Source organism: Podarcis liolepis (assembly GCF_965112155.1).
Source record: "Podarcis liolepis genome assembly, chromosome: 1".
NCBI classification, from domain to species: Eukaryota; Metazoa; Chordata; class Lepidosauria; order Squamata; family Lacertidae; genus Podarcis; species Podarcis liolepis.
The window spans coordinates 3744762-3769525 of record NC_139554.1 but is presented as its reverse complement, the minus strand read 5'-3'; the positions used below and the strand labels follow the sequence as shown (position 1 = coordinate 3769525).

Below are 24764 nucleotides of genomic sequence, written 5' to 3'. Positions count from 1 at the left end.
CCTAGGCTCTGTGGTTTAACCCACAGTGCCACCCGCGTGCTACTGGACTCTTTTTTAATTTTTTATTTAGATTTGACCAGGGAGAGAGAGCTTGGTTTCTGCATTGTTTGGTGCAGTAAACCAAGTGACAGAGGATTAAGCAGCGAGCCAGAATGCACTCGGTCGTGGCTCATCAATTTTCAAGCCAGAGATTGGAATGAAACCCTGAAATAGTTCATGTGAAATCATGGAGATTGGGGAGAAAGGCTTTGGCGACATTGCAACAACATCTAACTTCACCGCAAAGGTATTGGGATGAATACATGATAAGCAGGAACTGCCTGGAACTGGAGGCGCAGGTTGCAGCCACAGGAAAGGTGGCATTTTTCAATCTCCGCCGTATTAAGCAGTTGTTCCCTTCCCTTTCTCGCCCTGATCTGGCCACAGTGATCCATGTGACAGTCACCTCGAGGCTTGACTACTGTAACTCGCTCTACGTGGGGCTGCCCTTGAAGCTGACCCAGAAACTCCAGCGGGTGCAGAATGCCGCGGTGAGACTCCTTACAGGGTCCTCGCTATGGGATCACATTCATCCAGTGCTTAACCAACTGCACTGGCTCCTGGTGGAGTACAGGGTCAGGTTTAAGGTGCTGTTTTGACCTTTAAAGTCCTATGCAGCCTAGGACCCACGTACCTACGGAACCGCCTCTCCTGGTATGTCCCGCGAAGGATCTTAAGGTCCACAAATGACAACACCCTGAAGATCCCAGGCCCCAGGGAGGTCAGACTGGCCTTGACCAGAGCCAGGGCCTTTTTGGTCGTGGCCCCGGCCTGGTGGAATGCTCTGCCACAAGAGACCAGGGCCCTGCAGGATTTGACATCTTTCCGCAGGGCCTGCAAGACAGAGTTGTTCCGCCTGGCCTTTGGTCAGGGCTCAGCCTGATTCCCCCTCTCTTTTTGTATAAGAATTAGTATGAAAGAAGCCTCCCAGCATTCTCACAGGCACATATAAGAACAGTTGGGCCTGATGAGCATTTACTGTTCCCAACCCTAATCCTGCGGAAAGCCATCTAATTATATTTTAATGTGATCCTGTTTTTAGGAGGTAATTTAATTATTGTTTGATTTCATATCAATGTTATATATTTGACGTTAGCCGTCCTGAGCCTGGTTTTGGCCGGGGAGGGAGGGATACGAAGAAAACTATTATTATTATTATTATTACAGTGGTACCTCAGATTAAGTACTTAATTCGTTCCGGAGGTCCATACATAACCTGAAACTGTTCTTAACCTGAAGCACCACTTTAGCTAATGGGGCCTCCTGCTGCTGCCACACCGCCGGAGCACAATTTCTGTTCTTATCCTGAAGCAAAGTTCTTAACCTGAAGCACTATTTCTGGCTTAGTGGAGTGTGTAACCTGAAGCGTATGTAACCCGAGGTACCACTGTATTATTATTATTATTATTATTATTATTATTATTATTATTATTATTATTATGACGTTTTGGAGCTTTCATTTTAGGAAGAAGGGTGATGGGACGCCAACAACAATTATAAATATAATTTATAAAATTATGCATTGTGTAGAGAAAGCAGATAGAGATGTTTTTCTCCTCTCATAAGGCCAGGGATCATCCAGTAGAACTGACTGGCAGAAAGACCTTTCACGCAGAGCAGTAAGCAAGTTATGGCATTTGCTGCCACTTCCTGAGATGATGTCTGCCAGCTCAGCTGGCTTCCAAAGGGGGACTGGGCCAATCCATGGGAGAAAGGTCTTTCAGCTGCTACAAACCACCACAAGTTAAAAGGAGCTTCCATGTACAGAGGCAGCCTATCCTGAGATAACATTCTGGAGGGGCGAATGACAGCGGAGGGCTGTTTTGGGTTTCCCATCATCTTTTGGCTGGTCACGGCTGCAAACAAGATGCTGGACAACACAGATGAGAGGTGGGGGGGGGGAACCTGTGGCTCTCTAGATGTTGTCGTACTACAACTCCCATCATCCAGCTACCAGCACCCTGTGCAGGCAGGCAGCATCAGAAACACTTGCTGCCCCCAGCTGGGCGCTGGGGCAGTTCTATAAAGCCCGCCTGCCCTGGGGGAGGGGCTGCCACCAAAGGGAGTTGTCCCTCTTGGGGGCGGCACATTGGGAGTGGAACAAGGGCCCGGGCCAGCCCCCTTGTGTTAAAATGATGGTTTTAGTGGGAATGGGACAGGGATGTAGCCAGTGGGTGCAGGGAGGCAGCTGCCACCCAAATCAAGTAAAAGGATGAAAATACTGTACTTACTGTAACTAAATGACCAGTCGCATTGCAGAGACCCTAACCCCCCTACTGCCGCCTGCCTGCCCCCTAAATTCTGGCTACACCCATGGAATGGGGTTTTAACTTGGGTTGTTGTTGTTGTTGTTTAGTCGTTTAGTTGTGTCCGACTCTTCGTGACCCCCTGGACCAGAGCACGCCAGGCCCTCCTGTCTTCCACTGCCTCCCGCAGTTGGGTCAAACTCATGCTGGTATCTTTGAGAACACTGTCCCACCATCTCATCCTCTGTCGTCCCCTTCTCCTTGTGCCCTCCATCTTTCCCAACATCAGGGTCTTTTCCAGGGAGTCTTCTCTTCTCATGAGGTGGCCAAAGTCTTGGAGCCTCAGCTTCAGGGTCTGTCCTTCCAGTGAGCACTCAGGGCTGATTTCCTTAAGGATGGAGAGGTTGGATCTTCTTGCAGTCCATGGACTCTCCAGAGTCTCCTCCAGTACCAGAATTCAAATTCACCTGGAGCAGGAACCGGCAAGCCACTCCAGTATCCCTGCCAAGAAAACTCCATGGACAAAGACAACAGGCATAGGAAAATACTTACTGTAACTAAATGACCAGTCGCATTGCAAGAGCTCAGTTCTGCCCCCCCCCCAATGCCTGTCCATGCCCTAAATTCTGGCTACACCCATGGAATGGGGTTTCCACTTGGGTGGGTGTTGTTTATTTGGGGTGTGTGTTTTAAATTGTTCTTTTCCTTGTTATTTGTTTTGCAACACAAGAAAATCTTTAATAAAAACTAAATTTGAAAAATACCAGTTAATTGCCCTGCAGGACTGAGTCGTCATAAAGTGCCCTTATATTCCATTTTAGGGTGGACAAGAGCGTCTGCTCCAAACCATGGAAAAGCGCATGATGGATGTAGAGCAGCAGCTGAGGCTGGTGAAGAGGCTGCTCCAAGACAAAGTCAATCAGCTGAAAGAACAGGTGAGCCTTTGCCCTCGATCTGGAGCAGCTAACCTGTGGTTGCAGGATTCTAATTCCCATCATCCCTGACCACTGGTCATGCTGGCTTCTGGGGCTGATGGGAGTCGGAGTCCAGCAACAACTGGAACGCAAAGGGTTCCCGCTCCTGTTTCAGTCATCGAGCGATGGTTCCTCAACAGCTCAGGGAATCACCAACATGTGGGATAAATATCAGCTGCAAATAACCAGCATGCTTAGCTCTAGTAAATGCATGAAGGGGTTAAGACCACAGACTAAGCCATCCTCCTAGGCTTTGCTAGGTCACCCCCCCCCCTCACTTTGGGTGAAAAATTTGGCAAAACTGGGTGAATTGTCTGGGCTGATTGATCTAAGCCCAGTGTGGCTTTACCGAGTCGTCTTTCTGTTTCTATACAAATAATTTAGAAACATTTATCAATTTTGAAACTAAGTTTTGCTGCCTGTGTTGTCTTGCTGCTGTATGGAAAAGCATATGAATCTGACCTTTGAAGAGTTAGTAAGTAAAGCATTTTTAACTTACCAAACAGGTGGTCTCTTTCAATGCTAAGGGAAGAAAGGGGAACTTTGGAAAGAAACTTAGAAGGGGATATTGTAAAGTCTAACAAATTATATTTGCACACCTTTCTTTGCTTGCCTCTCATCAAGAGAGTATTTGTCCCAAACCTGGATCTAGAAACGTGAGGAATTTCCCTTTTCTTCTTTTAAGCCAATTACAACCAAACATTTAAAAAGCACACAACATGAATATTTCGGGTTGAGTTGGGATGAGCACCTGCGGTTGTGGGGTCAGGGCAGAGCGTTACAGAACACAGACCTTGTTTTTCCACCCTTGGGGAGCAAGCCCTCATTTGCTGCCTGTGTTTTCCAGCTTGCCAAGAACACGAAAGCCGACGAGATGGTGAAGGACCTCTTTGTGGAGAACGCCCAGCTCCTGAAGGCCCTGGAGATGACCGAGAGGAGGCAGAAGACTGTGGAGAAGAAGAACTACTTGCTGGAAGAAAAGATTGCCAACCTTGGCCGGATCGTCAAGAACCTGACCTCGCCCACTTTGGGCTCCGCGGCTCAGCTGGGGTCTTAGCAAAGCCATACCCGCCTGTCTCTGCACAGCTGGGGACGCACTTTACTTAAAGCTGTCTTTTCAACGCTGCATTTTTAAGATTAGTGAGAACGGCTGCCCTTTGGGCTGTTCCTTCTCTGCCCCAAAGAAACCCTGATTCTGTTCTCGGGTGCACATTATCCCCACATGCCTTGTGGCGCAATGTTGCTCTGCCAGCCCTAGAAGGAGGCCAGACTGAGGCTTATCTTCTCATCAGGGGGTTCAGGAAAAGCCCAGAGCTCTTAGAGGTTCTCGTTTCCTGATCTGATGGGGCAGCGGAGGTGAAAAAACAGATGGGACACGGCCAGAGCAGAGAGGACCAGCTGAGGACAAGGGAGATTTGAACCTCGGGCTCTTGGGGATGAAGGGGAGGCCTGGAGATGGATCTCTTCACGGAATCTCAGGGCCAGGATCCAAACGTGGACCTCAGGGTGCCCCGTAGCCCACAAGCATCACTGCTCAAAGGGCCACGTTGCTCAGAAAGGTGAACCAAGCCTGGAGAGCGTTCAATCAAGGGTGGGGAGCCACAGGCCTGGGAACCAATTGCACCCCATCCTTTCCTCTCTAGATGCCCCTCTGGCCACAGCCCCTCCCCAGCCCTGCTCCACACACCTCCTGAGGATCCTGGCTGGAATGTGCCCATGAGGGCAGGATAATTCCTTCTGTGTGTCTGCAAGGAGGCAGGCACGGCTGTGCATCCATCTAGGGAAGAGATGTATCTCAGAGCATCTGCCTTGCAAGCAGAATGTCCCAGCTTCCACCCCCAGTCAGGCTGGGAGAGGCTCTGGAGAGCTGCTGCCAGTTGGTGTAGGCATTACTGAGCTGGATGGACCAATGGTCTGATTCAGTATAAGGCTGTTAGGTGCCTGCGTGCATCCCATTGAGAGAGAGAGAGAGAGAGAGAGAGAGAGAGAATATCTCTGGCTTTCATGTGCCTGGAATGTACCTACAGTTGTTGTTGTTTAGTCGTTTAGTCATGTCCGACTCTTTGTGACCCCCTGGACCAGAGCACGCCAGGCCCTCCTGTCTTCCACTGCCTCCCGCAGTTGGGTCAAACTCATGCTGGTAGCTTCGAGAACACTGTCCCACCATCTCATCCTCCGTCGTCCCCTTCTCCTTGTGCCCTCCATCTTTCCCAACATCAGGGTCTTTTCCAGGGAGTCTTCACTTAAGGTGGCCAAAGTCTTGGAGCCTCAGCTTCAGGATCTGTCCTTCCAGGGAGCACTCAGGGCTGATTTCCTTCAGAATGGAGAGGTTTGATCTTCTTGCAGTCCATGGGACTCTCCAGAGTCTCCTCCAGCACCAGAATTCAAAAGCATCAATTCTTCAGCGATCAGCCTTCTTTATGGTCCAGCTCTCACTTCCATACATCACTACTGGGAAAACCATAGCTTTAACTATACAGACCTTTGTTGGCAAAGTGATGTCTCTGCTTTTTAAGAAGCTGTCTAGGTTTGTCATTGCTTTTCTCCCAAGAAGCAGGCACTTCCATACATCACTACTGGGAGTGCCTACTTTACATAAGTGTAATGGCTGCATCCAATGCTCTCCCCGTTTTTTTGCCTCTGAGACGCCTCGCCCACTGCCCAAATCGCCCTGCAACCTTTGGGTTGAAAAAGGTTCCCCACCCCTGCCTTTTGGGATTAAGGGGAGCCTACAGGTGGATCTCTTCGCCTCAGACCACCTCCCCAACCCCAAAGCCAGTGCGGCAGAAAGAGGAGAAGCACATCTTGGGGTTGTGGGGTGGTTGTGTGGGCAAGGGGAGATGGTTGCCCACCACAAATGGAAGCCAAGCAGAGGTCCTAAGCCCCTCCTTTCTGCAGCTGGCGCCCACAGAATTCTGCAAACTGTTTGGGAGGGGGGAATAGTTGATTTGTAGATCGGAAGGGGCATCGTTGGGTGATCAAAGGCACTTGGTGCAAGCAGCCGGTTCCTGCCTCAACCCCAAGAATCTCAGGGAGCCATAGTCTGTATATGGCAGTACCATATCAAATGGCCACTCATGAACAGTAGTAGCTCCCCCTTCACAAATAAAGGCTTTATTGAGCCTGTCTGGTTTTTAAGGCATATCTGACCATTTTTATTTATCTGCCCCCAAGTGAATTGCGATCCCTGCGTTTCAGGGGATTGGACTAAATGATTCTCAAGGGCCCCTTCCAACTCTTCAATTCTGTGAATACCAAAATTCTCAATAACCCGAATTCCATGCACATATTCAAATGAACGGTTGTGAATGCCGTCTCAGGATAGGTGCTTCAGTTAATGTGGTCCGAGTGTTTTAAATGTGTGGTGCGCACCCTGGAGGGCACATTCTCAGCCTTGCTTTCAGTTACTGACATTTTCCACGGGTGTCTTCTGCAACATGCCATTGACGCAATAATAGTGCATTCATAGTGGATTAACATTGGACCACCCACCCTTCCTTCTGTGTTATTATTTTACAATGTTTCCCCAGTGTTTTATTGCTGTCTGGAGGGGCACTCGAAAAAGTTACAGGACTGGAGATAAATAAGTATGCCTACCTCCCAAACTTCTGCAGGCACAAACAATATTGAAAGCGGGGTTGTGTATAACCGCCCCACTATGGGGCAAATAAGGGCAAATAAAAATTATGTTAAGTTGTGGGTGAACATATCAGACGACACAGCAATTCTTCAAACAGCTCTTGTTTATTCAGAGGCCAGGACAGAACTGAACTGAAGGGTTCAGTCAGCCTGCTTATATAGAGCCCCAGTACAACGTAACTGTAACAATTTTCTAAAGCTATCCAATCACTGAACGTCACTTTCAATCTCTTATTTGCATAACTATCTACAGTCTCCCCCTGCTGGCCCAGGGTGAGAACTTCAGTACATAACAAATTATGCCTGCATTCTGGGGAGTTGCTGAGAGTCACGGCTGATCATTGTAAGCCAGGTTAAACAGTTCCATGACGCAGTTGGGCACCATCAGTCCTGTGGATTTTCTGGGAAATTTTCCGTGCAAATTAGGGGTCAGTTGCATCTGAAAGTTTTCTGGTGACCTAAGTGATCTCACTCAGCCGGTTCATTTCACACATTTTATTTTACGGTTACAGATAGGTAGCTGTGTTGGTCTGCCATAGTCAAAATAAAATAATTCCTTCCAGTAGCACCTTAAAGACCAACTAAGTTAGTTCTTGGTATGAGCTTTCATGTGCATGCACACTTCAGGTATCTTCAGGTATCTGAAGAAGTGTGCATGCACACGAAAGCTCATACCAAGAACTAACTTAGTTGGTCTTTAAGGTGCTACTGGAAGGAATTTTTTTTATTTTACGAACAGACAACTTCGTAAAACGCCAAGTTTGCCCGATACTTCTTTGCAGCTGGCGCCCGGTCGTCATTACTGCCAAACATATGGCAATTTTCCGTGGGAAAACGGAGCTCTAAGAGAAGCCTTTCCACCCTCAGGTGGCAGAGAGTCGTTGGCCACCCTGCCGTGGACCGCAGCTTAGAGACAGTGAAACTTGAACATGCCTTAACTTGTGCATTCAGCTGTGGCCTCACCTCTGCCGTGTCAACGCCAGAGGGGAATGCTCAGGGAATAGCACACGGATCCTATAGCCATGTAGCTTTGCGCGAGTCCTTTCTTCTGGACTTTACGTGAGCACCAAACCCTCTACCGAGTTGCTGCTAGGGGGACCCATCGCCAGCCAGCCAGCCAGAGCAGGGAACCTTCTGGCCCATGTCCAAGGCTTGTTAGTCTAATACTGCACAAGGCAGATCCACATATTCCTCCTATACCCTGGAGGATGTGAGTGCTGAAACCCACCAGTTGCCTTAATACAGAGACCAGGCACCAGTTGAGATTCCTACATTGCAGAGGGTTGAATGAGCTGATTCTTGGGGTCCCTCCACAATTCTGTTATTCCTCTTCCTGCAATTGAGCTGGTCCATTCCCCTAATCTGTTTAGAGGGGCAAGTCCCACACACTCCTTGGGGATGACAGTTTTAGGGGAATCAAGCCATTCACCATCTATGGTTCTTTATTCCCATGACGTGATTGAAACTCTAGGGGCCTGAGAAACAGCCTCGTGGTGAAAAAATGCTCCATAGGTTGCTTAGCAAAGTCCTGGCCTGAGTCTCTTTTGGAAGCACTGCAAACCTAGTTTTTGTTCACATGGACTATCTTGGTTACGTCCGCTGGGACTAATTTTAATGGTAACTCTCAGGCATGTTTGCTGCCTTGTTATCCCATCCTGAGCCCTTTGGGCAGGCAATAAATATAAATCAATAAAATAAAATGAGGCAAGTGTTGTCATTTTTTTGAAAGTGCAGATTCTTTCGGTTTTCAGTCACGGCTGCATTTCATTCCATAAAAGTTTGCAAAACGTGTAAAACACCTTGAGCCTTTAACAAACGAACAAAAAAAGTTCAAAATAACAAAAACACAAAGCATTTTGCAAAGAAGTGTTGCTGTTTGTAAAACTGCTCGTGCGAAAGGGGAACGTGATCAAAGAAAGAGGAAAGAGGTCCCAGCCTCTGGCTCAGGGCTATTTCTCAGTCTGAGACTTCCTCTGAGCAAACTTGAAAGCCTCTTTATCACCGTCAGAGCAAGGACGGTCCATCAGTTGCCCCAGTGCTCCAGCATATGATGGTATAGCTCCTGCTCAGGGGGGCAGGGGGATGTCCCAGAGTTGCATTCCTCCAAATACCTTTGTTATAAGAAAAAAACTCCTCCTTTTCCCTAATGGGGTGTCCAAGAGCCCGTATAGAGTCCTTAAATAGGTTCTCTATCAGTAGGAGAAAATAACAGAGGCCAAGCAGAGAATGTTGAGAAGCAAAGCAGCTAGTAAGCCTGATCTTTATTGAACTGTTGCAGCAGGGTGCTCACTCACCACACGCAGGAGGGAGGAGGAACCCAGAACAATGGTGTGCAAGGCCTTATATAGACTTTTTGAAATTGCCACTCTGTAGCTCAAGACCACCCCCCAAAACATCATACATACATCACAGAAGGAGGCAGTCTACAGCAGAAATCCTGTTTGCCAGGATACCTGATAATGGTCACTGATTGCTTTACCTGGGCAGCCTGGCTATTCTTTTATGATGGTCAATACTTTAGTTCCTGAATCCAGGTCACAGGCTCACTCTATTCATGCACATATACCCCCTTAAGACAGGATTTGTGAGTAAAGAGACAATGGGGACAGTGGCGGAGCTTCAAGCTCCGGTGGGGGGGAGGGGCGGAGAGCAGGTGGGGGCGTGGCTGGCACGCACCCTGGGGGCGTGGCATGCTGCCTGCAGGGGCATGGTGTGCATCTTGGGGGCGTGGCACGCAGCACATGGCATGTGTCCTGGAGGTGCGGTGCGCCGCCTGCAGGGGTGTGGCGCCCAGTGGGGGGGCAGCCATGATGGCACCCCACCGGGATCGTGCCGCTGGGGGCGGTACGCTCCCCCCGCACCCCTGTTCCTCCGCCAGTGAATGGGGAGGCTTTTCCCATTTCCTTCCTCACTGCAGAGAATTATTTGAGGTCACTGGAGGAGTCAAAATGGCTTCAGGATTGCTCTCCTGTACTATTTCAGACATGTGGTTTACATACTGATGTATGTATTTGCCTTGCACAGTGGTGCCTCGCAAGACGAAAAGAATTCGTTCTGCCAGTCTTTTCGTCTTGCGATGCTTTTCGTCTTGCGAAGCACGGTCCGTCGCAACTGCGCCTCTTCAAGCGGCTTTAAAAAAAAAGCGCAAGACGTTTTCGTTTTGCGAAGCAAGCCCATAGGGAAATTTGTCTAGCGAAGCAACGCAAAAACGGAAAACCCTTTCATCTAGCGAGTTTTTCGTCTTGCGAGGCATTCGTCTTGCGGGGCACCACTGTACATTTATGAACATATGATTTATATATACTGTGGTACCTCTGGTTGCGAACGGGATCCGTTCCGGAACCCTGTTCACAACCTGAAGAGAACGCAACCCGCGTCTGCGCATGCGTGGGTCACGATTCACCGCTTCTGCACATGATGTCATTTTGTGCGTCTGCACATGCGCGAGCGGCGAAACCCGGAAGCACAGCTGTCAACTTTTCCCTTTTCTTGCGAGGAATCCTATTCAGAATACGGGAATTTCCCTTAAAAAAGGGAAAACGTTGACAGCTATGCCCGGAAGTAACCCTTTCCGGTACTTCCGGGTCGCAGTGGGATGCAACCTGAAAAGACGTAACCTGAAGCTAATATAACAAGAGGTATGACTGTATGAGATACATATATCTCAGAGACCTTAGAATTCCTACAACACCTTCCACTACATCACTGCCAGTGCAGAGAAAAGGAATCACATCGTGCTCAGAGACATGAAAAGCCTCCCAAAGAGAGAGGCTGGGTCTTGCTTTCTTGCCCAGGCTACACTGCGGGCGCTACTCAGAGGTGCAATCCCACCACTGCTCAGCACGGGAGCTTTGGCCTGCTCTGTTGCCAGCCTGGGCCGGTTCGCCCCTCCTTAGGCAACCTGGTAGCCCCTGGCTCCCCAGAGAAGCCCCCATGTTGATGCTGACCTTGGCGAGGACACCTGCTCCACGTAGCCCACCGCAGCCTAGAACTCCTGGACTCAAGCAAACCTCCAGCCTCAGCCTCCCAAGGAGCTGGGGTCACAGGCAGGAGCCACCATGCCCGGCTGGCGCTCAGCAGCTGAACAGTGGGATTACAAAACCCAGATTGCCCATCAGCCAGGAGATGGCAGCAGAAGAACGCAACGCTGTACTAAATGGATATTCGCATTATTTACAGTGCTAAGAAAAATAGCAACAACAGTCTAGTTGTTCAAGCCAGTGCACTAAGGGGAAGGAGGGTAGCTCAGAGGCAAAGCACCGGCTTTGAATGCAGAAGGTTCAATCCTCACCATCTCCAGGTAGCAGCTGCAGCCTTGACCTGACTTTTTCCCAGGTCCATGTGAATCTCCACCAGGGCAATTGTCTTGCTTGTGTCGTGTCCATCCTGGGAAGCGGACTCTCTGCGGCTCGTGCCTTGGGAACCGAAGGCCAGACTTCCTGGCTTCAGAGATAGCAAAGGACAGGGATCATAGCTGTCAACTTTTCCCTTTTCTTGCGAGGAATCCTATTTGGAATAAGGGAATTTCCTTTAAAAAAAGGGAAATTTGGCCGCTATGACAGGGATGGATAACGGACCTGCAATAAGGAAGAACGCAAAATGGATAGTTAGCTGCCTCTCTGGAGGTGTGTCGTCTTCTCCAAGGCAAGCTGGTGTGCATTATAACCTGTTTGTGTATTTAAAAAAACAACCTTTTGTGTTTTCTTGTAGCGTTCTAAAGAATGTTTTTCTTGATTTTTGCTGTCTTTGTTGTTTATTCATTTAGTCGTGTCTGACTCTTTGTGACCCCATGGACCAGAGCACGCCAGGCCCTCCTGTCTTCCACTGCCTCCCGCAGTTTGGTCAAATTCATGTTAGTAGCTTCGAGAGGTTTGATCTTCTTGCAGTCCAGTCCATGGGACTCTCAAGAGTCTCCTCCAACACCAGAATTCAAAAGCATCCATTCTTCGGCGATCAGCCTTCTTGATGGTCCAGCTCTCACTTCCATGCATCACTACTGGGAAAACCATAGCTTTGACTATAGGGGCCTTTGTTGCCAAGGTGATGTCTCTGCTTTTTAAGATGCTGTCTAGGTTTGTCATTGCTTTTCTCCCAAGAAGCAGGTGTCTTTTAATTTCGTGGCTGCTGTCGCCATCTGCAGTGATCATGGAGCCCAAGAAAGTAAAATCTCTCACTGCCTCCATTTCTTCCCCTTCTATTTGCCAGGAGGTGATGGGACCAGTGGCCATGATCTTGGTTTTTTTGATGTTGAGCTTCAGACCATATTTTGCGCTCTCCTCTTTCACCCTCATTAAAAGGTTCTTTAATTCCTCCTCACTTTCTGCCATCAAGGTTGTGTCATCTGCATATCTGAGGTTGTTGCTATTTCTTCCGGCGATCTTAATTCCGGCTAGGGATTCATCCAGCCCAGCCTTTCGCATGATGAATTCTGCATAGAAGTTAAATAAGCTGGGAGAGAATACACAGCCTTGTCGTACTCCTTATTACATTAATATTATTAACATAATATAATTATTATTATATTACGGTACATATAATAGTACAATACAGTATACTCCAGCAGCAGCTGGGCGCAGAGCAGTCCTCCTCCCTGCCGCGGGGGGCGCTGTTCCTCGGAGCCCTCCGCCCTCTCTGCGCCGCCGCCGCGCCCTCTCCGCCCTCCTCCTCCTCCTCCTCCTCCTCGGGGCCCCTTTTCGGCGCTTGCCTTCCCAGCGGCCCTCGCGCGGGCCAGCCAATCGGGCGGCGCCGGGGCGGTGGGCGTGGCCAGAAAGTTTCCTGGGCTGCCTGAGGGGCTTCGTGAGGCGCTGAGGGGAAGGAGAGCGAGGGAGCCGGGAGGGCGGCGGAGGGCGGCGGGGCGGGCGTGGCTGTTGGCGGCGCCCCCTCCCCGAAAGGCCCCCACACCCCGCGTCTTGACCCCCATGGCGCCCCTCCGGGAGGGGCCCGGCTCCGGGGGCGGCGGCGGCGGCGCGGCGGGCTGAGGGAGGGGGGGAGGGGCGTCTGAGGGGGGGGGAGGGGATGCTGTCCCGGAAGAAGACGCGCGCCGAGCTCTCCAAACCGGGCGAGGTGCAGGGCAAGTACGTGATCAAGGAGACCAGCCCTTTGCTCCGCAGTGAGTGCGCAAGCCCTTCCTTCCTTCCTCCCCGGGTGGTTGGGGGCTGGGGGGTCAGATGAACCCCGGGGGGGGCGGCAATTCAGTACCGACATCACCTGGTCTCTTGTGGGGAGAGGCTGGGTGCTAACTTGATTAAAATACAGTGGTACCTCGGGTTACATAGGCTTCAGGTTACAGACTCCGCTAACCCAGCAATAGTGCTTCAGGTTAAGAACTTTGCTTCAGGATGAGAACAGAAATCGTGCTTTGGCAGGAGGCCCCATTAGCTAAAGTGGTGCTTCAAGTTAAGAACAGTTTCAGGTTAAGGACGGACCTCCGGAACGAATTAAGTACTTAACCCGAGGTACCACTGTATTGAGGGGGGGGGGGAGAGATAGGTAAGCCCCACCCAGGGGCAGATTTAGGTATGATGAGGCCGCAGCTGGACCTAGCGGTCAAGGGTCCCTTTACCTTTAAGCTCCTGAAGGTAATGGGGCCCTTTATATGTTCAGCTGTCCTTCGCCCACAACAAATGGTCACTGTTTTTTGTGTTGAATATATGTCTAGTTACAGGTAGGTAGCCGTAGTTGAAACAAAATAAGAATAATAAAAAATTCCTTCCAGTAGCACATTAGAGACTAACGAAGTTTATTATTGGTGTGAGTTTTCATGTGCATGCAAGAAGTGTGCATGCACACGAAAGCTAATACCAATAACAAACTTAGTTGGCCTCTAAGGTGCTACTGGAAGGAATTATTTTTTATATAATTATGCTATATGGTAATTTATGGACCTAATAGGTATCTAAAGCCCTTTGCACATAACAAGTAGGAGCCTGCACAACACAATACACTGTTGCTGTATGTAGGCCTTATTTTTAATTTTTAACCTAATATTTTGGAAATGTACATCCAGTTTTTTCCCCTTTAAATTTTTTTGGGGCCCCCAAGAGAGTGGGGCCCTAAGCTAGAGTTTGTTTAGCTTATATGTAAATCCAGCACTGACCCCACTCCCACATAATCGATCTCAAAGACGCACCCCATTTAAATGGTCATGCGCTTTGGGGAGGGCTGGCCCCCCTCACATATTTTATTTGGGGGTGAAGGGACCTCAGCCCCTAGGAGCTGGCTGCTATAGCTTGAGAGTGTTCTCCCCTCTTCCCCATGAATCATTTTTATTACTGCATTTACATCCCACTTTTTCCTCGAAGGAGCTCAAGGCAGCATATACGTGGTTCTCTTCCCCCCACCCCATTTAATCCCCACAACAAACCTGCGAGGTAAGTGAGGCTGCATCGTAGATGGAAAGGGGAACGTCCCCAGCGGCGGCGGCACCAAGGGGTCATCTGGCCCAAAAAGCCACCGTCGCAGTGCTGGGCTGGGTGCAGCTGGAGCAGCCATGGCAAGTGGCCACCCAACGCCTGTGGATCATAAACCTCCAACAGAGGAGAGCCCACCCCCTTCCCATCCTAGGAAACTGGACACCAAAGAGCTCATTAGCCCCCTCCTCCAGTGCAAAGAAAGTATCCATGGCAGGTGACTGTCCAGCCCCTCAGCGCAAAAAAACTCCCATGAAGGGGTGTGTGCATGAATGACTTCAATCTGTGGTGGTGGGTGGGTTTATTGTTGGGGGCAATATGGAGATCAGGGTTTGCACCGGCACTCGGAAGATTCAGGTTGCAACCATAGCCCTGCTGAATTCAGTGGGGTTTGTTCCCAGGTTAAAGGAGGGTTCTGGTTATCTGCAGTGTTCAGCACCTGTTTTGAATGTGTTGCAATGGTTAAAAGGAGTTAGGAAGGGAGCTGAAGGTGAACACGTGTATGTGCACACACATGTAAATGGAAACACAGCCTTGTGGCACTTTAAACCCCACCACACATATTTATGGCATGAACATCTAGTGGATAGACCCTGTGCTTTGTGCCTGAAGTGCAATCCTAAGTTGGCACACATGGGTGCAGGGCAGGCAGGCAGTGGGGGACAGAGAGGAGGGAAACCAGAGGGGAACAAGGTGCAGAAGGGCAGTTTTCCCTCCCTAAAAACCAAATAGTGAGCATGGTAACACATACATCCTGCTACTGGAAGGCAGAGCCACCTCAACTGTCACTATTTTGATTTTTTGTACTTTTCACCGTTGGTTTGTTTTGCATTTGATTTCCCTTTGTATTTTTTCCATTATTCATTTACATACATACATACATACATACAACCCCAGTGTAATTTACACCCTAGGGCAGGGTTAGCCACATAATGTGGTGTCCTCCAGATGTTTCAGTGACCATCATTCCTGGCTATTGGCCTTGCTGCCTTAGACTGATGGGAGTTGTAGTTTCCAGCATCTGGAGATCACCACATTGGAAGCTAATGGAATGGGGTGAAGGAGGTTCCAGGGAGTGGGGATTTTGACAGGGCTGGGAGATCTTTTTTGGGCCAAGGACTTGCCTTACCCTAATGGAAAGCTATTGGGGACCACATTCTGGTTGTATCTTGAAAATTGCTTGACTACTTTTTGGATATTTACAAGAAGAGATTTCTGCCGAGATATTTCCCCTCTGCTTTGAACCTGTTTATTTATGGAACTTACTAACCAATTCCTAGATGAAATGCCTCCCAAAGTCAGTGTACAATAAAATCCTGTGAAGAGAATTGTTACTACCATGTTTCAATTCTGCCTCTCCCAGACATGTAGTAATTTTAAAAATTCAATGAAATAATGTGCCTACTTTGACCTACTTTCAATTTTTACTGCAATGCTCTGTTGCAGATCTGATGCCTTCATTCATCCGTCATGGTCCAACCATTCCAAGACGAACAGATCTCTGCCTTCTGGACCCGGGTTCTTCTGCCTACGTGGCGGGTGGGGATGGAGCAGTTTCCAGAAACCAGAGCTTCCTTCGGACTCCAGTGCAGAGGCCCCCTCACGAGATAGTGAGGCGGGAAAGCAACAGACTCTCTGCCCCTTCTTACCTTGCCAGGAGCCTGGCTGACGTCCCGCGGGAATATGGCGTATCTTCCCAGTCCTTTTTAACAGAGGCAAACTCTGTAACTGAAAACGGCGATGCCGGATCCCGTCACTATTATGACCACCACTTTTACAATGGTCAGAGGCGCCACCAGCTGGGGGATCATGCGCAGGAGGAATATAGATACTATGAACATAACACTGACCTTGTCCAAAGGATGTCACAGAATCAGGGAAGGCATAGTTCAGGCAAGTATCTGAGCTTATTTTCCAGAATTGGCCATTCCGAAGTACAGCTTATGTGTGTACATGTGTCATACTGGTGGCAGTAAACAAGGATCTATGTGTGCATAAATACCTTTCAGCATCTCAAGCTGCCTTGAAGATAGTGGAACTATTGGTCCATATAGGTCATGATTGTAAGGTGTGGGGGATTTTTCTTCCAATCATGTTCCAGAAGCTCCTCCTCAGAGAGAAACCAAGCTGTCTGCTGACTTCTGAGGCAAGGCCATGGGAGCATTCACAAATGACTGGTGACCTGTGTGTGTTTCTGTACTGTCTTCTCGAAGGGTCACTCTGTGAATGGTTTTTAAATACAGCCAGGGCAATGTTTGCAAACTTGCAATTTGCAGGAAAAGGAAAGTGGGCGAGAGAGATGGAAAAACACAGGCCTTTTTTATATGCAGTTGAAATGTTGAGTGTTATCTTAGTTTCCTCAGAAAACTGGTGATTTTGTTCTTGAAGAGTGAGGGGGCATTTGGCCTTTGAAGTCGAGTGAGAAGACATCAGATGTTTGCCTTGGAATGTGACTCTTCCTGGGCGTGACAGCATTCCGGATCACATTTTTCATGTGGTTTACTTGTGTTTACTGAAGGAAGCTCATCAGACAAAGTGAAATTCTTGAGTAGCGCTTGTGGAATCGCAGTACTGGGCACAGCATAAAGACTCTCAAGCTCTAAAATGTGGTATTTATGTTGTAAACATAAACAGATTGATATGTAAGCATGTCATACTCTCCCCCAGTTTCCTTGGTTATGAAACGCATTGCATTCAAGTTGACCATCTTGTGCAGATTGCAGAGGGGAAAATAAATCTGCAGGCAAGAATGTCAAAACTTTAGGGTTACTGACCTCAAATATGAAACTCCGCTTTTGAGAAAGAGATGCTTTTCTCTCAGAAGGCTTTTTAAAAATATTATTATTATTATTATTATTATTATTATTATTATTATTATTAGAAGAAGAGAGGCTGAGCTCCAAAGAGTTAGAGACTGGTTCTGTGCCATGGAAAATTAAATGCCTGTGCATTTGACTGTTCTATAATGTTTAATTTTGGTTTGTTTTAGGAATGATACTTGGTGTATATAGCTTATTCAGATTAGCAGGGGGGAATGTCGAGTCTGCAAACCAAATAACCCCTATCTGTTTCCTGTGGCCTCCATTAATCTGCCACCCCACCAAACTCCTGCTGATTGGCAGGAGAGAAGTTTTTGAAGAACATGATCTCATAGGCCTCTGCTGGTGGGAGTGGCTTGGTTGTGGAAATGGAGTTGGAAGCTGCTAGGCTGCCTGGCTGCCAGCCACCATGGAGTGTACATGATGGCAGAGAGGGGGAAAGCCAAGCCACAGATGACGCAGCTTCTTGAAGGCCTTCACTTAAAGCAGTTTGTTGGCATGAGAGACAGTAATATGCTCTAGTGAGGTAGCAGGCGGCTGTGCTGGATGGGAGATTTGGGATGCAAACCCCACATTTAAGGAAAGGAAACTTGCGTCCTTTAGAGGAAGGAGAAGGTAGTTGTGTTTTGGCATTGGCTGAAACAATTGTGTATGAGCAGGCAACAATTTGGCTTTGACGGCAGCTGAAAAATTATAGGTCTACTCCAAAGAAACACAGAACAGGTTAGAAGTCGATGAGGAAGCAAAGGGAAAGGGCTGCAGCTGGAGCTTGCTGGAGACAGACTGGGGGGGGGGGTAGTGATCCCATTAAAGACATACTTGGGAAAGCGTCTTATCCGGACCCATTGCAATCAGATGCAGCCCCAAAACTTCCTTCCTCACCTTGGTTGGTGACCTTTGTTCAGAGACGGGCAGGGAGAGTGAAACCCTTTTGACTCTTATTGATCACAACTTTCAATACTGTTGACCAAGCCATGCTTCTGGAGCAGCTCCCGAGTCTGGGAACTTGTGGGCACTTTGTTAAAATGGTTCCATTCCGGCCTCTGAATCTGGTTTCAGAGTGTAACAGTTGGGGGGTCTACCCCTTGGTGCCTTGGGAGCTTGTTTCTACAGTTCCCCCAAGATTTATCTTGCCCCTCTGCATGGAGCCACTGGGAGGTGTCATCAGGGTATTTGGAGTGACATGTCAGCTACTATACTGATGATACCCATCGCTGTCTCTTGGTGCATCTGAATCAGGAGAGGCAGTGGTAGTGGAGGTGGTAATGGGCTGGTTGTGGACCAATAAATTGAAGCTGAATCCAGCCAAGATTGAAGCACAGCCTCTTGCAGGTTCTTGAGCCTAGGAATTTGGGAGATGGCTAGTTCCCTTCAGGGTTGCAGTGCTCTCAGTGGAAAAGGCTATTTCAAGCTACAGTTGGTTCACCATCTCAGAAGCTGCAACTCGTGCAAGATGCGGCAACAAGGCTGCTGGCAAATATTTCTAGCTGGGTACGTACCACACTGGTTTTGGAAGAGAAACCTTAGGAAGAACTTTCTGACAGTAAGAGCTGTTCGATAGTGGACTACCTGGGAAGGTGGTGGACTCTCCTTCCTTGGAGGTTTTTAAGCAGAGGTCCAGGATGCTTGAGCTGTGATTCCTGCATTGCAGGGGGTTGGACTAGATGACTCTTACGGTCCCTTCCAACTCTACCGTTCTACGAATCTGTGATCTGCATTGGTTGCCAATTCACTACTGAGCCCGGTTTAAAGATGCTAACATTGAAATATGAAGCCCCAAATACAGTGGACCCTCTGGATACAAAATTAATTTGTTCCGGGGGTCCATGCAAACCCAAAAAATCCGTATCCAGAGGCACAGCTTCTGCGCGATAGAGCGCTTCTGCGCATGCGCGAGTGGCAAAACCTGGAAAAATACTTCCCGGTTTACCGCTTTCGCAACCCAAAGTTTAAGTTACTTGAGAATAATGTAACCTGAGGGTCTGCTGTATCTGAAAATATGAACCTGTATCTGAAAATATGAACCTGCTTGCCTGTTAAGGTCAGCAGGGGAAGCTCTGTTGGTAGCACTGCTACCCTCTGTCGTTTGAGGGGCACTTGAGAGGGAATGACCTCCCCTCTTACGCCCATCACTCTATGCTTTCCAACAGTTGGTCAAGATGCACCTCTTTACCCAGGCCTCCCCCCCCCCCCCCATTGCTGTGCACTGTATTCACACGAACCATTCAGGCCTCCGGCTTGTTCACATCAGGGGTGTGGAATGCCAGCTCTGCAAGCCAAATAGTTTTCATCTGCTTCCCCTGGGCCCCTTTATCTTTCTCTCCTCCCCACCATTGAGGGATCATAGCTGAAAAGCAGAGCACATGCTTTGCATGCCGAAAGTCACAGGTTCAGTCCCTGGCATCTCCAGCTGGGAAGACCTGGTAGGAAGTGATGTGCAAGGCATCTGCCTGCATTGAGAGCTGGAAGGTTGCTGCCTGCCAGAGTAGGTGAACCCAGTGGTCTTGAGTCAGTGTAAGACAGCTTGCCATGTTCCCTGGCAGCCTTGCCTCTTAAGCAGGGCTTAATTCATACCTAGAGAATGCCCTCCCACTTCCATAATCTGTCTCTTGATTTATTGGGAGGCTGGGGCTGAAAACTTGAGGCTTTCATTCCAACATTTGCTCTTGGATGTCCTGGGAAACAGATTGCACAATCAAGAACCATCTTTTTTTCTGATAAGCAGCCGTGTTATGCAATAGCTATGGGTCAAGTGTCTGTGTTTTGTCAGTCTTGAAAACATGGAATACTTCCCAATTTGAACTTCTTTGAATACTGCTCTTTCAACTGCTTATCCCCTTATCTGGCTTGGCATGTCTGTTATGTTTTGGGGTATGTTTTGATAGTTGCTATCTTCACTCTGCCTTCCATGATACCGAGTCTTCCCATTTTAAAAATTTCTCTTTGGAGAATAGCCTTCTGTTCTGGGAGGCTGGTTCTTATGTGTACAAACCTGTGCTGAAGTGAGCTGGGATTTAGTAGTCATGTGGCACGGAGGCAGCTCCCCAACTACTTCTGACTTTACTAGCTAATGAACTTCTGCAAGCAAAAGGAGCATGTTGCATAGAAAGCATCAGTGTTCTCTCAAGGCAGGAATGTTTGTGAGAGGAAACGATAAATCTAGTCACGGAGAAGGGGGTGTATTGTGGAACTGATGACAATCTTTTGCTGCTTTTCTGAGGAAAAGAAGTTGTGTAACTTTGTAAGAAACCTGTTAAATGAGTGTCTGCTTTACTGATGCTGTTGTGGGTTGTTTTTTCCCCCCTCCAGGCATCGGGCGGGTGGCTGCTACATCGTTAGGAAACTTAACAAACCACAGTTTGGAAGATTTACCTCTCCCTCCTGGCTGGTCTGTGGACTGGACTCTTAGAGGAAGGAAATACTACATAGACCATAACACCAACACAACACACTGGAGTCACCCACTTGAGCGAGAGGGGCTGCCTCCAGGGTGGGAGCGTGTGGAATCAGCTGAGTTCGGTGTGTACTACGTCGACCACATCAATAAAAGAGCACAGTACAAGCACCCGTGTGCCCCCAGGTAAGTTGTCTGTGGGCTTCCCTTGGGAGTTTCAACCAATGCCTTAGGCTGCAATTCTGTGACCACTTACCTGGGACTTATCCCCATTGAACTCTGTCAGGCCTCTGAATAACCCTGTAAGAGAATGAACCTCAAATGCCTTACTGCTAGCATGCATGAAGGACTTTCACTGGTTTCCAGCTCCTAAGGAAGAGTGGAAAAGAACCCAACATCAGATCACCAGTCGCAGAACTTTGAGCCTCCATTAGCAAAGTCTGCCAAGGGTAGATGACAGAGCACACAACACATTGGTGGTACTCAGCACTTGCTCTCTACTTCCATGACAGGCAGTGCAGAGCCATTGACTGCTTAAATCCTTAGTTTTTCTGGCTTCTCACCTGTTGAGACACACCCCAGAGACATGGCTAATCCCCGACTGGCAGATACAAGAATTTATACTACAAATGCATTGGTGTTCGTCCAAGTGGTGGAATTTGCAAGATTTAACACACCCACCTTTTAAACATAGATAAGCTTTGTGGCACAGATCTCTCCATCCAAGTCTGATAGACTAAACTCCCAAGTATGGGTATGTGTGCTTTGAAGTTGGCTTTCAGAGTGTCGTCAAGCTGTATTCAGTCAAATCGTTGCACCAGCACTAGCCAGCACAGGGATTCCTTTTAACGCAGTGGGACTTCCCTCCTCTCTTCCCCCCTGCACCCTTCCCAGATTAGCCCTGGAGAGCTGGGGGAACTCCAATACAACCTTTTGTATCAAAGTATGGGTTGATCCCTGGGCTGGCACTGTTGTGCCTTGCTTTGCATTTCCTAAATCAGGAACACCCAAAAAAAAAGAAAACTGCAATGGGAATTTGCTCACTCCAAGTTTGCACCCCAGCCTAAGAGAGCTGCTGTTACCATTTTTGGTGTTGAAGTGACTCATTTGATCTTTGCTGTATCTCTGTGCAGCGTTCCCCGTTACGACCAACCACCTCCGATGACATATCAGCCACAGCCAGCCGAGAGGAGCCAGCCTATCCTTGTGCCTGCGAATCCATACCACACTGCGGAGATCCCAGATTGGCTGCAGGTCTATGCCAGGGCTCCTGTAAAGTGAGCATTAAGCACTTGTCTTATGAACTTCGAATTTTTATTTCTGCCCAGTGGTGGGCAATTCATTGACTATAAGCCTGTATTTTTTAAAAAATGGAGGCATATTGTTTGGGACATCTTGAATGTATCCAGAACGTTAAGCTTAAGTTTGTGTAGCATCTTAAAAATAAATGATATGCTCTTAATATAATCGGTATTGGCTGGTTATCCAAAGTAGCATAAGAACATAAGACCTCTGGATTAGACCAGATGTTCATCTTGTCCAGAATCCTGTTCTCACAGTGGCCTGTTTTAAGGTAATGTCCAGAAAATTCCTTGTTATTGTTGTCTACTGGCCAGGAGGGCTCTGTTGTGCCTCCACCGTCAGAGGCAGCAATGCTTCTTAATACCAGTTGCTGGAATCCACAGGAAGGGAGGGAGAATGTCCTTGTGCTCAATAATAATAATAATTTATTATTTGTACCCCACCCATGTGCCTGGGTTTCCCCAGCCACTCTGGGCGGCTTCCACAAAGACCAAAAATACACTAAGATGTCACACATTAAAAACTTCCCTGAACAGGGCTGCCTTAAGATGTCTTCTGAATGTCAGGTAGTTGTTTATCTCTTTGACATCTGCTGGGAGGGCGTTCCACAGGGCGGGCGCCACTACTGAGAAGGCCCTCTGCCTGGTTCACTGTAGCTTTGCTTCTCGCAATGAGGGAACCACCAGAAGGCCCTCAAAGCTGGACCTCAGCGTCCGGGCAGAATGATGGGGGTGGAGACACTCCTTCAGGTATACTGGGCCGAGGCCATTTAGGGCTTTCAAGGTCAACACCAACACTTTGAATTGTGCTCGGAAACGTACTGGGAGCCAATGTAGGTCTTTCAAGACCGGTGTTATGTGGTCTCGGCGACTGCCCCCAGTCACCAGTCTAGCTGCCGCATTCTGGATTAGTTGTAATTTCTGGGTCACCTTCAAAGGGAGCCCCATGTAGAGCGCATTGCAGTGGTCCAAGCGGGAGATAACCAGAGCATGCACCACTCTGGCGAGACAGTCCGTGGGCAGTCCGTCTCCCAAAAACAGTACTTCTGTCTTGTCAGGATTCAACCTGCTTCCAAGTTTTTCTCCTGACAGGAGGCTGGGTTAGATGGGCCAGGCTCTGATCCAACAGGCTCTTATTTATTTATTAAATTTGTGCCCTGCCCTTCCCCCGAAGATCTCAGGGTGGTTTGCAGCATGAAGCTCTCCTTATTTTCATCCAGTGCTCGCTCAGTCGGTTACGTTGCTCTCGTCTCTTGCAACAGATACGACCACATCTTGAAGTGGGAGCTCTTCCAGTTGGCTGACCTGGATACATACCAGGGGATGCTGAAGCTGCTTTTCATGAAGGAACTGGAGCGGATAGTGAAGCTGTACGAAGCCTACCGCCAGGCTCTGCTCAGCGAGCTGGAGAACCGCAAGCAGAGGCAGCAGTGGTATGCCCAGCAGCAGCAGCAGCACGGCAAGAACTTCTGAGCTCCTTCCCTTTCGCAGCGGACTCTGAGGGCTCTTGGAATCTGAGGGGACTCTTTAAAAAAAAAGGAGAAATCGTGAGCAAGTGCTTTGGTTAAAAAGGCAGCTTCTCTCTTGTTGATCTTGCACCTTTTGTAATTACCTTCTTGTGTATCATGTTTATTGAATACAAAAGATCTTTGTTATATTGTATAAAGAAAGTTAGTTTCTTATTCTGAGAGCCAGTGTGGTGGGAAAATTCAAGAAAAGCCACGTTTTATATTATTATTATTTTGCCAGATAACCTTTTTTTCTAGCAACGGTTGTACCTAGGAGAAGAAATTTTATTTTCGAATGATGTCAGTGCAAGAAGCGCCTTGAAAGTTAGATGAAGCCTGTTGGCTGCCTTCCGGCTGCTGATCTTGCGGGCTGCCTTGCCTCCAGGGGAAAAGGGGGTTCTGTTTTTCTACGGCAGCTCTGTGGCCGTGGACACAGCTTTAATATGCAAAAGGTCCATATGATCTTCCATTATAAAAACATTGCAAAAATACAGTTCTGTTGGACCCAAGCAATGAATAAACGACTGCCTTATTTTGACTGTTGAGCTCGTCCTTCTAGTTTGCCACCGATCCTCTCAGAAGCGTTTTGCCATATGCAGGCTGGCGCAAGTGGGCTGCGTTCAAAAGCGACTGGAGAACCGAGCCACCTGCCTTAGCCATTTGGAGCCAGTCTCACCCTAATCAAACCAGCAAGGAACGATTTTTGTGAAAACTTCCATCCAGTGGTAAAGTTGCCTTTGTATCTCATTTCACATTTTGATCTGTCATCCTGCAATGTGTATGAAAGTTCTGTAACATCTGTGTCCTGTAAATCTCGGCAATCAAATAAACTTGTTTTTGTTTAAGTGGCTGGAACAAATTTATCTCTGGTTTCCACATGACACTAAGCTGCGGTTGAACGCTGCCTAGTGGCCTAACCATGGTTTAACTTGCTGCTAACAAACCACAGGCTGAAGACATGGCTTGTTGCTGGCTCATGGACCCTGGCTTGTTTTAAGCGTGGCTTGGCATTATGTGGAAACCCAGTAGCACCCTTACTTAACCATGGTTTGTTGTCCTTGCTCAGATTGCTTGTTGTTGTTGTTGTTTGGTCGTTTAGTCGTGTCCGACTCTTTGTGACCCCCTGGACCAGAGCATGCCAGGCCCTCCTGTCTTCCACTGCCTCCCGCAGTTTGGTCAAACTCATGCTGGTAGCTTCGAGAACACTGTCCCACCATCTCGTCCTCTGTCGTCCCCTTCTCCGTCTGCCCTCCATCTTTCCCAACATCAGGGTCTTTTCCAGGGAGTCTTCTCTTCTCATGAGGTGGCCAATGTATTGGAGCCTCAGCTTCAGGATCTGTCCTTCCAGTGAGCACTCAGGGCTGATTTCCTTCAGAATGGATAGGTTGGATCTTCTTGCAGTCCATGGGACTCTCCAGAGTCTCCTCCAGCACCA

At 48.4% G+C, this 24764-nt stretch overlaps 2 protein-coding genes and 1 long non-coding RNA gene across 11 annotated transcripts in view; all 3 read left to right on the top strand.

The window, feature by feature from the left end:
- Positions 1–5173, top strand: part of NIN (ninein) — a 126823-nt gene extending 121650 nt beyond the window's left edge. For all 8 annotated transcript variants that reach the window (XM_083513939.1, XM_083513938.1, XM_083513937.1 and 5 more), the window contains 2 exons: positions 3107–3220; positions 4107–5173. In XM_083513939.1, the coding sequence (XP_083370065.1) occupies positions 3107–3220; positions 4107–4316 (324 nt within the window). In that variant the 3' untranslated portion in view covers positions 4317–5173. The remainder of the gene's footprint in view (positions 1–3106; positions 3221–4106) is intronic.
- A 2453-nt stretch (positions 5174–7626) lies between these two features.
- On the top strand, positions 7627–8598 carry LOC310712945. Its single transcript, XR_014529027.1, has 2 exons — positions 7627–7690; positions 7739–8598. It is a non-coding gene; the product is annotated as an uncharacterized lncRNA (long non-coding RNA).
- Positions 8599–12845: 4247 nt separating this feature from the next.
- Positions 12846–24174, top strand: SAV1 (salvador family WW domain containing protein 1). 2 transcript variants are annotated; one of them, XM_083515739.1, is made up of 5 exons: positions 12846–13007; positions 15754–16200; positions 20436–20706; positions 21654–21797; positions 23084–24174. In XM_083515739.1, exons 1-5 carry the CDS (start codon positions 12914–12916, stop codon positions 23292–23294), a joined length of 1167 nt encoding a protein of 388 aa, XP_083371865.1. In that variant the 5' UTR covers positions 12846–12913; the 3' UTR covers positions 23295–24174. The 2 variants fall into 2 exon arrangements, with proteins under 2 accessions (XP_083371865.1, XP_083371866.1); XM_083515740.1 differs by having other exon boundaries at positions 12895–12972.
- Positions 24175–24764: the final 590 nt, after the last annotated feature.

Coding starts and splice junctions, on each gene's coding strand:
- SAV1 (XM_083515739.1), top strand. CDS start 12,914: ATGCTGTCCCGGAAGAAGACGCGCGCCGAGCTCTCCAAACCGGGCGAG. Junction 13,008..15,753: donor GACCAGCCCTTTGCTCCGCA/GTGAGTGCGCAA, acceptor GCTCTGTTGCAG/ATCTGATGCCTTCATTCATC. Junction 21,798..23,083: donor TATGCCAGGGCTCCTGTAAA/GTGAGCATTAAG, acceptor CTCTTGCAACAG/ATACGACCACATCTTGAAGT.